The sequence below is a fragment of the Dermacentor albipictus genome, chromosome 8, assembly GCF_038994185.2.
Source record: "Dermacentor albipictus isolate Rhodes 1998 colony chromosome 8, USDA_Dalb.pri_finalv2, whole genome shotgun sequence".
NCBI classification, from domain to species: domain Eukaryota; kingdom Metazoa; phylum Arthropoda; class Arachnida; order Ixodida; family Ixodidae; genus Dermacentor; species Dermacentor albipictus.
The window spans coordinates 4,380,251-4,395,752 of NC_091828.1; the positions used below are offsets into that span (position 1 = coordinate 4,380,251).

The 15,502-nt window shown below is 42.5% G+C and overlaps 2 protein-coding genes across 2 annotated transcripts in view; both read left to right on the top strand.

Annotated features, from left to right (window-relative positions):
• The window catches only part of LOC135921156 (beta-hexosaminidase subunit alpha-like), a 274,254-nt gene extending 259,014 nt beyond the window's left edge, over nucleotides 1-15,240 (top strand). Inside the window, exon 14 of the mRNA XM_065455467.1 lies at nucleotides 14,966-15,240. Within this exon, the coding sequence (XP_065311539.1) occupies nucleotides 14,966-15,029 (64 nt within the window). The 3' untranslated portion in view covers nucleotides 15,030-15,240. The remainder of the gene's footprint in view (nucleotides 1-14,965) is intronic.
• On the top strand, nucleotides 2,365-5,524 carry LOC139048656 (uncharacterized). The gene is made up of 2 exons (XM_070523138.1): nucleotides 2,365-3,986; nucleotides 5,517-5,524. Exons 1-2 carry the CDS (start codon nucleotides 2,609-2,611, stop codon nucleotides 5,522-5,524), a joined length of 1,386 nt encoding a protein of 461 aa, XP_070379239.1. The 5' UTR covers nucleotides 2,365-2,608.
• Nucleotides 15,241-15,502: the final 262 nt, after the last annotated feature.

A 15,502-nucleotide genomic window follows, 5' to 3' on the forward strand; every position in this document is an offset into this window, starting at 1 on the left:
CTACTTAAGCCAACGGACATCGCGGGATCCTCTGCAGTCGGCAGCGATGACGTTGTCCAGCGCTGACACTTTGTATTTCAACAGGCGGTGCCCTGAATGCGGTTCCCGTGATACCCAGCATGCCACTATCACCTTCGTCGAAGCTAACCATCCTGCCGCTTTTGGCGGCAATCACCAACTTCGTCTGAAAACCTGGTTTCATCAGAAAACTACTTAAGCCAACGGACATCGCGGGATCCTCTGCAGCCGGCGGTGATTACGTTGTCCAGCGCAGACACTTTGTATTTCAACAGGCGGTGCCCTGAATACGGTTCCCGTGATACCCCGCATGCAACTATCACCTTCGTCGAAGCTAACCGTCCTGCCGCTTCTGGCGGCGATCACCAACTTCGTCTGAAAACCTCGTTTCATCGGAAAACTACTTAAGCCAACGGACATCACGGGATCCTCTGCAGTCGGGGGTGATTACGTTGTCCAGCGCTGACACTTTGTATTTCAACAGGTAGCGTGTCTTTTTCGTTGCCTGCATTCTTACTTTGAATTTGCTGCCGACTGACCTCTGTGTACGCTCTCTACATGTTACAATGTCTCATGATACTACTGAATATATTGCTTGCCACAAAGAAGTGCCCGATGATGGCAAGTTCATGACCTGTGCGAATTGTGCGCTATCGTACCACTTAGGTCAGACATGTTCCGGAATTGCACATAGTACCTTCAATACGATGGGCCCCCCCAAAAGGGACGTGTGGATGTGTAAAACATGCAGAGCAGCGAAAAAACGCGCTGGTGGTTCCGCCTCTCAGGTAGAAGCTTCCGAGGCTGATGAAGGTGCAGGCATGGTTTCACCTTTGCTTTTGGAACCGCTGGAGATAAAAAAAGAGTCTAGAATGTCTACCTTAGCTTAACTAAAAGGTTGATTCATTGCTACTCTTGAAAGCCGAAGTTGTCAGCCTAACGCATTTATTTCATGAACTCGAGGACTCGGTGACTTTTCTAGCAAAACAATATGATTCCATTCGTGATGAAATGATGACCGCCAAGAAAAAAGCCACGTCTAGAAATGCGGCGATCAACGCCCTCCGAGCAACAGTTCAGACACAGGCCGAACAGCTAGAGCGCCTGCAGGCTGACATGAATGAGAGCGAGCAATACAGCCGCAACATGAACTTGGACATCCATGGTCTCCCAAAAAACAGACTGAAAATCTGAAGGAAGTGCTTTACGATATCGCTGAAAAACTACACCTCCAAAAGTTTTCCCTGAGGTTGAGGCGATTCATCGTCTGCCGGGCAAACGTGACTCTATTCCGAGGGTCCTTGTGCGTTTCACTTCAATTGCTGCCAGAAACATTCTGTTCGATGCCCGAGGAAAGCTTCTACAACTCTGCGAAGCTAGTTCGCTTAAAAAGATATTTTTAAACGAAAACATGACAAGACTAAACCGTGACCTATTCTGGCATGCTAGGACTAGTGCAAAGCAAATGGAGTACAAGTTTGCCTGCGGGAAGCGTGGCAAGATTTTTGTGAAAAAGAGTGAAGGATCATCGCTTGTCGAATAATCAGACATGCTGACTTGAACAACATTGTGTAGCTATCATGGCCAACACGTGCTACCAGCTTCCACATTTTCAGTCGTTCAAGGACACTTTCGCTGTGAGCGTTGATAATGATTTCACTATTGTAAATACCAATATCAGGAGCCTTCGCAAATACTGGGAAGAATTCAAGCTTGTCGCTACGTCAGGAATAGGACTCATCGATGTATTTGTGCTGACAGAAATCAATACTTCAGATGCCTGCTCACGTGCATTTTCAGTGCCAGGCTATCAAAGTCGTTTTGTGATAAGGCCTCATCGTCGAGGTGGTGGAATCGCCATCTTTGTAAGTGATAAATTTGATGTTCCATCAATGGACGTGAACTTCGCGCATGGGGAATTTTTAGCGTTGAAGATAACTTGCGGCGCCCGGTGTTTAAGCTTGTTGGCTGTATATCGACCACCGTGCGCCAATATCACACGATTTCTGTTAGAACTCGAAGAAATATTGCACCTCTGGAATTCCGTGGAAGAAGTATGTTTAGTGGGCGACCTAAACATAAATTAAATAAAACGTAAATAAAATAAAATAAAACAAATAAACATAAATTAAACATAAATACATTGTGCCCTACAATGGGTAACGTTTCCGATTACTTGTCTGTCCTGTCCTCATGTGGTTTAATAAATACGACAACATTTCCTACTCGTGAAGAAATGGTTAACGATCATGCAACTAGTTCATTTGTATAGACAACATTGTCTTACGTGCTCCTAAGTACTCGTTTGCCTCCTGTGTTATATTACAGCGTGTTGTATCTGCGCAACGTTTATCAAGCGTATTCTCTTGTTACTGTGCGCCGCGTATCTGATGCACGCGGTCATTGTTCACATGTGCTATTGTATCGCTAGCCAATCGCATGCCTCGGCTGCACCCATGCTCCCTTTATAAGGCGAAGCCACTGAATCGTTGTTGTCTGTTATGTTCATGTTGCTGTCCGAATAAATACTTGACTTCACGGCGTCTCTGGTCAACATGGCGACGAGGATGGGATCGTTCGGGCAGAGGCAATGACCAAGCCTGAGGAAACGGCAACGACGCCACGGCAAGCAAGGACATCAGTGATGACCAACACCCTGGGATCTTTGGCCGAGTTCTGCCCAGACTCTGGCAATATCGAAGTCTACCTGGAAAGGTTCGACCTGTATGCAACCGCCAATGGAATAGACTCAAGTAAGAATTTGCAAGTCTTCTTAACAATCCTGGGTGAAAAGGCTTACGTAACACTGCGTAGCCTGCTGCTGCCGAAGAAACCAACGGAAGTCAAGTACGAAGAAGCTACAGAAGCTCTCCGGAAGCACTATGCTCCAAAACGGTCAGTGGTTACCGAACGGTATCACTTCTACCAGCGAAAGCAAGAGCCGGACGAAAGCCTAAAACAGTTCATCGTCGAGCTGAAAAGACTGGCTGCAACGTGCTCGTTTGGAAGCTTTTTGGAAGAAGCGCTCCGGGATCGACTGATTGCTGGACTCAGGACGGATTCGATTCGATGCCGTCTTCTTGCCTTGTCAGACGACGAAGTCACCTGGGAGCGAGTATGCAAAATTGCCACCGCCTTGGAAACGGCCCAGAAAGACACCCGAGAAATGCTACCGGAGGGGTCAACCGCCAGTCCTGCCGACGTTTACTGGCATCGGGAGCCCACCACGCAAGGCAGGCGACACGCGACCAAGACGGCTAGCAGCGAGCAGCGTGCCCCCCAAAACGGTCAAAGGAAGCTACGTGGGAAAGGCATGGTTCGCGCCTGTCATAGATGCGGCGGACTGCACGCGCCAGTGAGTTGTCCTTTTCTCAAAAGTACCTGCTTCAAATGCTCGAAGCCAGGGCATGTAGCGAAAATGTGCAAAACTAAGGTCGTGCACAAAGTTGATGAGACCTTGCCGTCAACAGACTTGCTGAATGTTAGTACGACTAACCAAGTTCATAGCTCTCCGCCTATTGTGCTTAAAGTAAAAGTAAATGGCAAGGACATTCCGATGGAACTAGACACGGGAGCAGCTGTGACCATAATGTCTGAAAGAGACTTTGATGAAAATTTTCCAAATTACCCATGTTCCAAAGACGACGTGCGTCTAGGAGTGTATAATGGCACTGCACTCAAAGTGAAAGGCATAGCAAAGGTCATTGTGTCTTATCAGAACCGAGGCTACGATCTGCCTCTGATAGTCGCAAAGCAAGAAAATGAAGCCCGCATGCCGACGCTTTTAGGTCGAGATTGGATGACTACACTAAAAGTTGACCTGCAAAATGCTGTTCAGCAGTTGCAACGTGACGTGGATAACGTACAGGAGGGCAGACAGATGGTAGCAGCGGAAGCTGAAAAGAAGTTGAAACAGTTGTACGGTGATGTGTTTGAGCCAGGCTATGGTTCTATCAAAGGATTCACTGGTAGTATACGAATAAAAACCGATGTGCATCCAACTTTTTGTAAGGCGAGACCAGTACCATATGCCTTGCGCGAACAATTGGAGAATGAATTGCGTGACCTTGAGAAAGCTGGTGTGGTGTACAGAGTCAGGCACAGTGATTGGGCTACACCGCTAGTTATCGTGCCAAAGAAAACAGGAAAAGAAATTAGGATATGTGGGGATTACAGAGTCACGGTCGTCGGGATATTGAACTTGACCACTATCCACTGCCTCTGCCAGAAGACATATTCGCGTCACTGGTTGGAGGGACCGTGTTCACCTTACTAGATTTGTCGAAGGCTTACCTACAGCTTGAGCTGGACGAGCAGGCACAGCAACTGCTCACGGTGAATACGCACATGGGACTGTTCAGGTTCCGGCGATTGCCGTACGGAGTGGCAAGCGCACCCGCAATGTTTCAGGCCGTGATGGACCAGGTTTTACAAAACATACCTGGGACAGCCTGTTACCTGGACGATGTGTTAATAGCAGGTAAAAACTTGACGGAGTGCTATCACCGTTCTCAGAAAGTGCTAGAAGCGCTTAGTAAGCACGGCATTCGTGTAAACGCAGGGAAATGCAAATTTTTCCAAGAAAATGTTTGTTACTTGGGGCACGAGCTAGACAAGCATGGCGTACACCCAGCAACGGAAAAAGTAAAGGCGATTCGAGAAGCGCCAAAACCAAGTAATGTGATTCAGCTGAAGGCACTTTTGGGCCTAGTAAACTACTACGCTAAATTTTTGCCTGACCTAGCAAATGTGCTAGAACCTCTCCACCAACTGTTGCGCAAGGGCAGCACATGGAAATGGTCGAGCCAGTGTGACGCATGTTTCAGTCGCTGTAAAAATTTGATCAGTGAAGACACGGTCTTGGAACTGTATGATGTAACGAAGGAAATACAGCTGACATGTGACGCTTCTGCTTACGGCTTAGGCGCAGTGCTGTCGCACGTGGTTGAGGGCGTAGAGCGACCGATCGCGTTTGCATCGCGGACGATGACGCCTGCTGAGCGTAACTACGCGCAAGTGGAAAAAGAAGCGCTTGCAGTTGTTTTTGGAGTGAAGAAATTTCATAGATATCTGTACGGGCGTACTTTCAGTGTAATCACTGATCACCAGTCGCTCACAGTCATATTTGAAGCAAAGCACCACACAAATGCAGTAGCTGCAGCTCGTGTGCACCGCTGGGGAATTTTTCTTGCTAACTACAGCTTTCGTATTTTGCACAGACCAGGAACAAAGATAGCCAATGCAGATGGTTTATCACGCCTTCCACTGCCGGAAGCCGGTGACGAGGCAGAAGAAATCTTTTATTTTTCGCCTGTCAATAAACTCCCTATAACTGCGAAAGATATCGAGCGTGAAACTGTGAAAGATCCAGTTCTCAGTGCTGTTCGTGAAATGGTATGGCACGGATGGCCGCGGGCTGTGGACGCTCATTATCAGCCTTTCTTCGTGAGGCGATTTGAACTTTCAGTGGATTGTGGCTGTTTGGTGTGGAACAACAGAGTCGTGATACCACATTCGCTTCAAAGTGAAGTTATGTGTTTGTTGCATGAGCAACACATTGGCATTACAAAGATGAAAGCTCTTGCAAGGTCAATGGTTTGGTGGCCAAAGATAGACAACTGCTTGGAACAAACTGTAAAGCAGTGTGAAATTTGTCAAAGCACAAAATCTTTGGTGCCACTTGCGCCGCTTTCATCTTGGAAGTGGTGCACAAGCAGTTGGGAGAGGATACATCTAGACTTTGCTGAAAAAGAAAAAAAGATGTTCCTTTAGCTGTAGATTCCTATTCCAAATGGTTGGAAATAAGAGTCATGACGTCAACGACCGCGCACAGCACGATAGAAACGGTGCGCTCGTTGTTCGCAAGTCATGGCCTACCTAAAGAGGTAGTCACTGATAACGGGCCGCAGTTTCGTGCAAAAGAGTATGAGGACTTCCTATTGTCAAACGGGGTTAAGCACACGCTTACTCCACCATATCATCCTCAGTCCAACGGTTCGGCCGAACGTGCTGTTCAAACAGTAAAGCAGTCGCTGTTGAAGCAATTGCTGGAAGACCAGAGGAATAAAAGTTCCAGGTCACTGCAGCACAGAATTGATAATTTTCTGTTCCCTTATAGAACAACGCCGCATACATTCACCGGCCAAACACCAGCTGAACTCTTTGTGAGGAGGAAGTTGCGCACAAGGTTGTCGTTATTGAAACCAGATATGCAGGATGCAATTAATGCCAAATGTGAGAGTAATGTACGTAGTGCAAACAAGAGGATGAGTTCACCCAGAGTATTTTCTGTTGGGGATAGAGTGTTTGTGCGTTCAATACGTGGGGAACAGGTGAAATGGCGTCCAGGCAAGATTGTGGATGTGAAATCGGCAATGACATACCTTGTGGTTGTGGATGGACAGACGCGGTTTGTGCACGCGGATCATTTGCGACATTCTTGTGTAAAGCCTGGTTGTGTTGTGAAAGAAAAGGATGTACCTTTGCCACATGCAAGTGAACTGCTTGAAAGTGAAAGTTTCCTTGCACCCGCCTCAAACCGGCCAGTGTTGGATCGTAGTGATGGTGGCCCACTCTCACATGGAGCCCAAAGTGCATCATCGTCAGAACAAAACGATGCTGGTTCACCTGTGCTACCCAGGCGCAGCGCTCGTGATAAGCGGAAGCCGGATCGTCTGACGTATGACAGATTCTGATCTTGTTGGAGGGGAAGTGTTGTATCTGCGCAACGTTTATCAAGCGTATTCTCTTGTTACTGTGCGCCGCGTATCTGATGCACGCGGTCATTGTTCACATATGCTATTGTATCGCTAGCCAATCGCATGCCTCGGCTGCACCCATGCTCCCTTTATAAGGCGAAGCCACTGAATCGTTGTTGTCTGTTATGTTCATGTTGCTGTCCGAATAAATACTTGACTTCACGGCGTCTCTGGTCAACACAGCGCTTCGCGGATCACTATCTGGTTGCTTGTCGTTCGTCTCCATCTTTTCCTTTATCAAATGCTTCACGAAACGCTGTTCCAAATAACTTCATCTATATTACAATAACGGACCATGGAGTCTTAGATAGCTTAATTAGCAATTTTAACTTGTTAGCAATAACTGCGTCTAATTCACCGGAGAAGGTCTATAGTATCCTCTGCGACCAAATAAAGAAGTTTGAGAACAATTCTAAACGCGTCGTAATAAAAAAGCGCCGAAGAGAATATAACTGGTTGACCCCCGACATAATCCGTGCCATTTCATACAGAGACATACTTTCGAGACGGTGCAAACGGGTACCAAAAAATCAAGCCTTACGACTGCAGTATAAAGCCGCAAGAAATAGGGTGGTCGCTCTGCTAAGGTCCACGAAGCGCCAGTACTTTTCTCACGAATTTTGCCAGTCGTCAAGGAATGCCGCTCAAACGTGGTCACTGATAAACCACCTTCGTGGCAAAAAATTCTGCAAGTACCTCCCCGCTCTTTCTTTCAGGGAGATTGCGTTGAAGTCGCAGATAGTTTTAATCGTTTTTTTTTTTGCACTGCCCTCAGAGAAATCATCTTCCAGTCAGGCATACTAATACACGTTGAAAGAATCAAACTATGCACCCGGTTTCCTAGCCAGCATTACAAAAGAACTGCGTGATATAATCTTTAACTTCAAGCGGAATAAACCTCCTGGTATTGACGGCCTGTCAGCAAATTTGCTCCAAAGAAACTTCGAGGCATTGTCTGATGTGCTGATCTTCGTGCGAAATTGTTTTCTGCGCACTGCGTTTTTCCCGGATGAACTTACAACTGCTTTAGTTAAACCTCTCTTTCAAGGAGGACAAAAAGACGACATGATAAACTATCGACCCATCTCGATCTTGCCTATGCTTTCCCACATAATCGAGAATCTTCTTTTGAGATCCATGTCATCCTTTGTTGAAAAATTTTCCATTTTGTCATCCCACCAGTTTGGTTTCGTTCCTGGTCGTGGTACTGTAGCTCTTCTGGAAGAGTTCTGCGATGAACTTTTTTCAGCTTTCGATCAAAATATGTTTAGCGTTGCTTTATTTTTAGACATTTCTAAAGCTTTTGAAGCAGTTCATCCCGCTATTTTATTAGGAAAACTATACTCCATAGGCTTCAGAGGTCCGTTTTATGATGTGCTCAAGAATTACCTTTCCGGTCGTTCACAAGTGGTTGTTTCAGACGGGAGGACAAATGTAAGTAGTCAACTTCCAATGAAGGCCGGGGTTCCACAAGGCTCCATATTATCACCACTTCTGTTCAATTTGTTCGTTAATGACTTATCTCACGTTATTTCCAAAGGTCTATTATTTGAATATGCCGACGACACTGTTTTGCTTTCCAAGCACTTTTCTTACAACATTGCCATTACTAATCTCCATAATAATATACACAAAACAATGACTTGGTTCACTAATACCTGCTTGGAGGTTAGCCCAATTAAAACTAAACTCGTTTGCTTCAGATCCCCACTAAAACTGACAGCTATAGATGCGCCCGTTTTTCTACATGTTTACGGCTGTTATCCCTGTCGGTGCGTGCCTGTCTCCTATGTGAATTCGGTAAAATACTTGGGAGTCTTCAACAGTGATATGTCTCGGCACAGCCAGCTATCACATGTTTGTGGTAAGCTTCGGAGCGCGGCCTGGTTGTTTTTCCATATAAAATCCATCGTTCCTTTTCACATAAAAAAAAACATTGCGCATGCTCTGGTGTACAGCATTCTCAGATATGGGATCGCTGTTTTTGCTTTTTGCTCAGCCAGATGGAAAAACAGAGTTGACACTTTATTAAGAAACATACTAAGAAACATAGCATATAACGCCCCCTTCTCTGTGTCTGATAATATTTTCACAGCCCTTGGTCTTCCATGCTTTCGAACACTCTTTCTACAGACTGTAGTGGTACAACATTTCTGGGACAGCAATTTCAAAACACGTCATGCAGCCTCCCGAAGCCTGCGTAGCTCCATTCGTTTTATGGTGCCGCGCTCCTCAACAAGGCATGGGGAATTTAGCCAGGCGCTGTGTTTATGTTCCCCAAATTTTTAATGACTTACCAGAGGAAATGTTTTCCGCAACATCAAAAAAGCGCTAAAAATCATGGTTCACTCATTGTAACACGGTTCCTAAATGCGTGAAAAATGTTCATTATCAGGCACGAATTGTTAAAATACTGCTCCTTGCTCTTTATTTTTCATTTCTTGTTGATGTTACTTTGCCTAACTTTTTGCACCTTGGTCACTATTGATTTCATGTTAGTATTGTGTTGATATATTGTGTTTATATTATGTTCAGATTTTATGTTTTACTGCACGTCCGTCTGGCGACTTTGCCGGGCCAAGTCCCTCAAGCCACTAGGGGCTTTGACAGGCCCGTTTCATTGCCCTGGATAGGGTATGTGCATGAAAGATTTATTATTATTATTATTATTATTATTATTATTATTATTATTATTATATTATTATTATTATTATTATTATTATTATTATTATTATTATTATTATTATTATTATTATTATTATTATTATTATTATTATTATCAAATCTGCGAGTATAAGTACAGAAATTGGGTTCGCCTAAGCCATCACAGTGGCTTGTCACGCGAAACCCGGCAGTCAGTAACAAGACAGCCAGAAACTGACTTTTCTTTCTTTTGCAAGAAATAAAAATGAAAAAGACCTTGTAAATTAAGGTAGCGAGTGATAAAGTACAAGGCAAAAGAAAAGCGAGAATAGCGAAGTAAACAAAACAAAGAATGCAAAAAAGCTAAGAAACGACCAGAGAGCGAAGACACGTTTCAACAATGACAGCAAAAAAAAATATGACGCCTATAATAATTCCTTGTATAATGCATTTAAATTTTTGCGAACGTCGCATGCAGACTTACAGCAAGAAATTTCAAAAGGAAAGGCATTGAATATATCTGGAACATAACAGGCTCGAGTATATCTGCCAAATCTGGTACGTATTTTAATATACATAATCTACATATTCTACATAATCTACATAATCTATCTACAATCTACATAATCTACATATGATTTGGCATATACATAATACATGCCAAATCTGGTACGCTATTTTTAATATACATAAATGACATCGCAACTAATATTACCTCACAAATACGTCTCTTCGCAGATGACTGCGTCTTGTATAATGAAATAACCTGCCCTGCCGACATTTCTCTGTTGCAGTCTGATTTAACAAACCTAACTGACTGGTGTGACACATGGCAGATGGAAATTAACATAGCTAAAACTAAACACGTAAAATTTGCTTCGATAACTCGACCTACCTCTGAGCAATATACAATACGCGGTATTACTGTTGACTCAGTATCTTCAATCAAGTACTTGGGTGTCCTGTTTACCTCCAATTTAAGCTGGAATGCTCACATTGAACACATCACCTCAAAAGCATGCAAAAAACTTGGTTACCTGAAACGTCACTTACACCTTGCTAACAGAGATACCAGACTTCGCGCATACAGTTCTCTTATCAGGCCTTCTTTAGAATATGCGTAAATAATTTGGCACCCCCATCACTCTAATCTCACGAACCTACTTGAATCAGTTCAAAATAAAGCTGCGCGGTTCATCTTAACTTCATACTCTCGCTATCAAAGTGTGACCGCCTTAAAGAAATCACTTAATATCCCTTCACTTGACATGCGCAGGAAATTATCACGGTTGACCTTCTTCCATAGCCTTTACCACAGCAACATTGCATTCGCTCGAGCCCATATTCTTCCCGCTCCCCACATCTCTACCCGCACAGACCATGTTCATAAAGTAAAACCTATATTTGCCAGGACTAACGCTTATCAAAATTCGCCTCTAGTTTTATCTATTGCCGAATGGAACTCGCTACCTGCTAACATTGTCTCGCTTACGGAATCATCATCATTTCATGCAGCACTGCTAACCTTTTTAGAGTGTGTCAAGCTGTCAGATCCCACGTTTTCTTGAATATTTATATAAACAGTGTTTTCAAGTGCTTGGCATTGTGTAAAATTCATTCCGTTTCATCAGATATGTGTCTGTGTAGGCTGTTTACCTAAGTGTTTATCCCTAACCTCTTGTTCTGATGGGTACTGATTGTTTGCATCACATTTTATGTTCTTATGCGCGTTTCACGCTACTAAACATTGTATAAATTTCGTTACCCTTTTCTTTCTTTCTTTTTTTTGTTTGCTTCTGCTAGATGTTCTTCATGGTTCCTAATGCCTTCATATATTTACAATGTACAGATTTCAATCATACTTGAACTTTTTCGTCCCCCCCTATGTAATGCCCTAACGGGCCCTTAGGGTACTCAAATAAATAAATAAATAAATAAATATGTGAGGAACTTAAAAACCAGATGCACGCCGTAAAGGACGCCAAGGCACAATGGAGATTTTAAAGGTATCCGTCCAGAAGTGTTTCACTACCACTGTTTGAACAAACAGTGAGCGCGTGTTCGGTATTTTTAGCATTTGAAAAAGGTTCATCTCTTGTGGTCTGTATACTTCATAAGTAACACTTTTTAACATGCACATTAGCAACCTATTTACACATAGATGCCAGGTACTACAACAATGTACGAATGCTGTAGTCCCATATCTGAGCACACTGTAGGCTAACGAGTGTACCAAAAGTTTCCTAAGAGACAAGGGTAAAAACACTTTGATGCGGTACTGTAAACAGACGATTTTACAAAGTTTGGCACATATGTAAGGTAAGTGAGCAGAAAAAAGAAGACTAGAATCAAATCATATGCCCAAATACTTCACATAGTTCGAAAAATTTATTGGAGGGCAAGAACAATTATACATGGAGAGCTGTGCAGATAAAGTGAAGAAGAAAGTGAAACATCCTTGAGTAGGCTATGGAAGCAAACCAACTTTGATTTAGAATGATTGATGTCAATTACATTTGCACCAAAATAATCAATTAACTTCCCGCCGTAATTTTGAAGGATTGAGAATGTGTCTAGAAAATTCACATGTGTGGCTAAAAGTGCAGTATCGTCTGCATATTGAAATAACTTGCAGACAGATAGCACATTGCACATGTTCTTAACGTATATATTAAAAAGTAAGGGAGACAGTATGGAACGTTGTGGCACACCAGCCTTCAGAAAAGCACGGAAACTGCAACTGTCTGAGATGGCAACAATCTGGGCGTGATCTGTAAGGAAATTGGGTAACAATCGGAAGAAAGGTCCTCGAAAAGCTCAATTGTAGAGTTTCTCTGGCATATTCGAATGGCAGACCATGTCAAAGGCTTTTGCCACATATAAAAAAAGTGCGCAACATACAAGATTTTATTTTTCAAGTTAAGAAAATAAGTGTTCACTCAATTCTTCTAATAAAGCCTGAGTGCCCCTAGTGCCCCTAGCAAAATATTCCACATCAAACTTATAGAAACGAGGCACTGAGAAAAATTCGGTCCCTGAAGATAAGCAGCTCGAAGCTATAGTATAAATGGTAACTCTAGTGGCCCTGAACATCTGCGACATTTCATATACGCAGTTTTTGTGGACATTAAAGTACTGTCCTTGGAAGACCCACGCAAATATTTCTGGCACACAGGGGTGTGGTTATGGTAATCAATTTCTTGCAAGTACGGAGGTACATTATATGTAAAAGCGTACATAAGTTGTATTAGAAATTAAAATGGATTCTTCACTAATTATTAATGTTTCAGAGATTAGCGTTTAACTAATTCCAGTTCGGCACATAACGTAATTGAAGAACTGTTGCCAGTGTCTTTGAAACCCATGTCAACCTAGAACGAAACAAAAAATGACCCCTCTTCATATATGCATTGACAAGCTTTAGCGAATAAATGCGTTGGTGTTATAGCAATTTCCTAGCTTCTTGTGTAAAAGCACAGGTGGATTAACGGAACATTTTTACCGCATATATGGCACCTCGTATGCGAGAAACTGGTCACAGTTTCAGAAATTGTTTTAATTCCATGGGCCTCGCGAAATCTCCGGTTTCCATTCGTGTGTTGCAGTATATACACTGTGATATTCCGGTAAAAGTATGAATATTGAAATTTTGTGTAATATTTAATTATACGTTTTGATTTGAAGGGTAAGTATTGTTCGCTTTTTTCGAATATTCTAGTTCAATGAGTGAATTTGGACTGCATTCCATAGGCGAATTTTTAAAAGTTTCTTAATGATGAAAAAAGACACTCCGCATATAGAACTCAAGGCCAAACGTGTCATGCGCCATTGCTACGTGTATAAACAGCGCACAACTGTGTCGGTTCTCTTGGAATGATGTATACATTCATTCTTCAAGTTTTCAATTATGCGATACTTTATTGGCAGCATGCCTGAATGGTCTTGAGAAAAAAATATTTTGTGAGGAGGAAACGTTGGTGTATCTCACCGCCTCAATTCAATGCGGAGCAGCGCATAAGTCATTATACACAGCTGGTAATAAATCTAGGTTTTTCACTAAAGAGTCGTTCTTTTTTTCGTTTTTGTGGATAAAACCTGCTTGCGAAGCACCCTTAGCTACACCCTTGAGACAACAAAACTAATTAGAAAATGTGCGCCTTCCTTGTGTGATGCAGAAGACGATATAAGTTTGCTATGCTTCATGAGGTTAACGCAGCGCTAAATGCTAATAAATAAAACGGTCACAATTCGTCTTGTTATTTCTTTGCGGCTTAAACAGTTGCCTTTTAGAATTCATTTCAAGAGACACGTATGCCAGACAGAGCTATCGTTCCCTATTGCGTAGATAATTTACAGGGAAATATATAGGGCGCCGATTATCGTAATGTCGAGATAAGTCATTGTAATTTAGTAGCTACCTTTCTGATGTTTCATCTTGGGGCACACATTCCTGTTGCAATATTGCAGCCAAGCACACACGTCAAAATAACATAAATTATAATGCGCACTAATATCGTGATTTTTTAACAGGCAGTGAAGTTCCAAGAGATTCACTGCAGCAACCACTTTTGAATGGCCATGAACCATTTTTGAATGCCAATTACCTAAAATCTACCCGCTAACACTTCTTCGGATTTCATCTGGACGCATAAAGTATTTTTCGGCTATGTCGAGAAGGGTGCTATTATTACAAGCACGGCTTCATCCCTAATCCCAATAATTTCACACAGAAATTAACAACTGGTCGTATAAAAGTGTGGCGTCCTCGCATTTCAACATGAGTTGGGCTCCTATTCACAAAAAGCTTGTGCACTAGAACTGTTCCTAAAAGAAAATTTCAAGCACACCTAATGCTGGAAATATTGGCGAAGGCGACCAGTTGATGGCAAAGATCAGTTAGAAAGAAAAGCTTTACGAAATGCGCCCTCTGTACAATAAACACAGCCGTTGTGAAGCGCATATTTTTCATTTTTCGTTCACAATGATCAGTTTACTTATTTATTTATTTGTTTATTTATTTATTTATTAAATTATTTCAACAACTTGAAGACACTAGGGCGATAGAGAGTGGAGTGAGTACAATGGTAATCAAATTAGCAACGATAACAGGCATCATGTAGCAGTTAGGTAGTTACTGACAACGAAGGTTCATAGCAGAATTTCTAAAAGCAATTATGTCTCTAATGGCGACACCATTGTATGGAAAGCGATTCCAACACGAACATATACTGGCAATAAATAAGTCACTGTTTGAAAATGGAATACCGACTTTACGAAGATGATCAATGCGTGTGGAACTGTAGGACAGTTTCGTTAGAAGCCTATTCTTACGCAATGAATTGCTAGTGAGCGCTGGCGATCACCATCCCTTTTATGCGTCAAAAATGTTTTGTCAATGTTCCTTTCCACAGCAGTGTTTAAACATGAGATCTAATATTCTCGTGAGATCATAGTACTCATGCGCTTTCTTAAACGAGAGCTCCCCTTTCCATTAAATAGATTTATATCGAAACGCCGTACGTTGTACCTTTTTACTTTCTCTGCAGGCGTGGTCTTGCAGTGGAACCTCAGAATGGCCCTGGATTTTGCGAGTGCGACATAGCTGCTTGAGCTGTGCGGCTGCCGCAGCCAAGTCCGTCAGACACGGCGCACTATCACGAGCCTCAACCATCGGACCACAAGACAACGCACAAGGTCGTCATTGCTTCAGGGAAAATAAACACATTGTTACAATCGCCAACCGAAAGTAACTTATACTAGAAGAAAATGAAAGTGAGAAAAGATATGCTGTACCTTTAAATAAAATATTTTATTGAATACACCAGCTTTGCACACATCAGTGAAGTCAAGATAAAATATTAACCCTTTAATTCCTCAACACAATTGCACATGAAATATTGAAGAATTCTTCACATTTATCTTTGGCCGCAATCTACAATTGAAGAAATATAATGTTCTTTCAGTTATAAACTAATTACCGCACTAATTAATAAGTAATTATTTTGCTATACTTATCCACAACTGTAACTTTACTCAGGCTTATAAAAATGCATTAATGGGCTTTGCATTAGGTTTTGTTGAGA

Bases quoted from the DNA above. Each gene is read 5' to 3' on its own strand.
- LOC139048656 (XM_070523138.1), top strand. From the start codon at position 2,609: ATGACCAAGCCTGAGGAAACGGCAACGACGCCACGGCAAGCAAGGACA.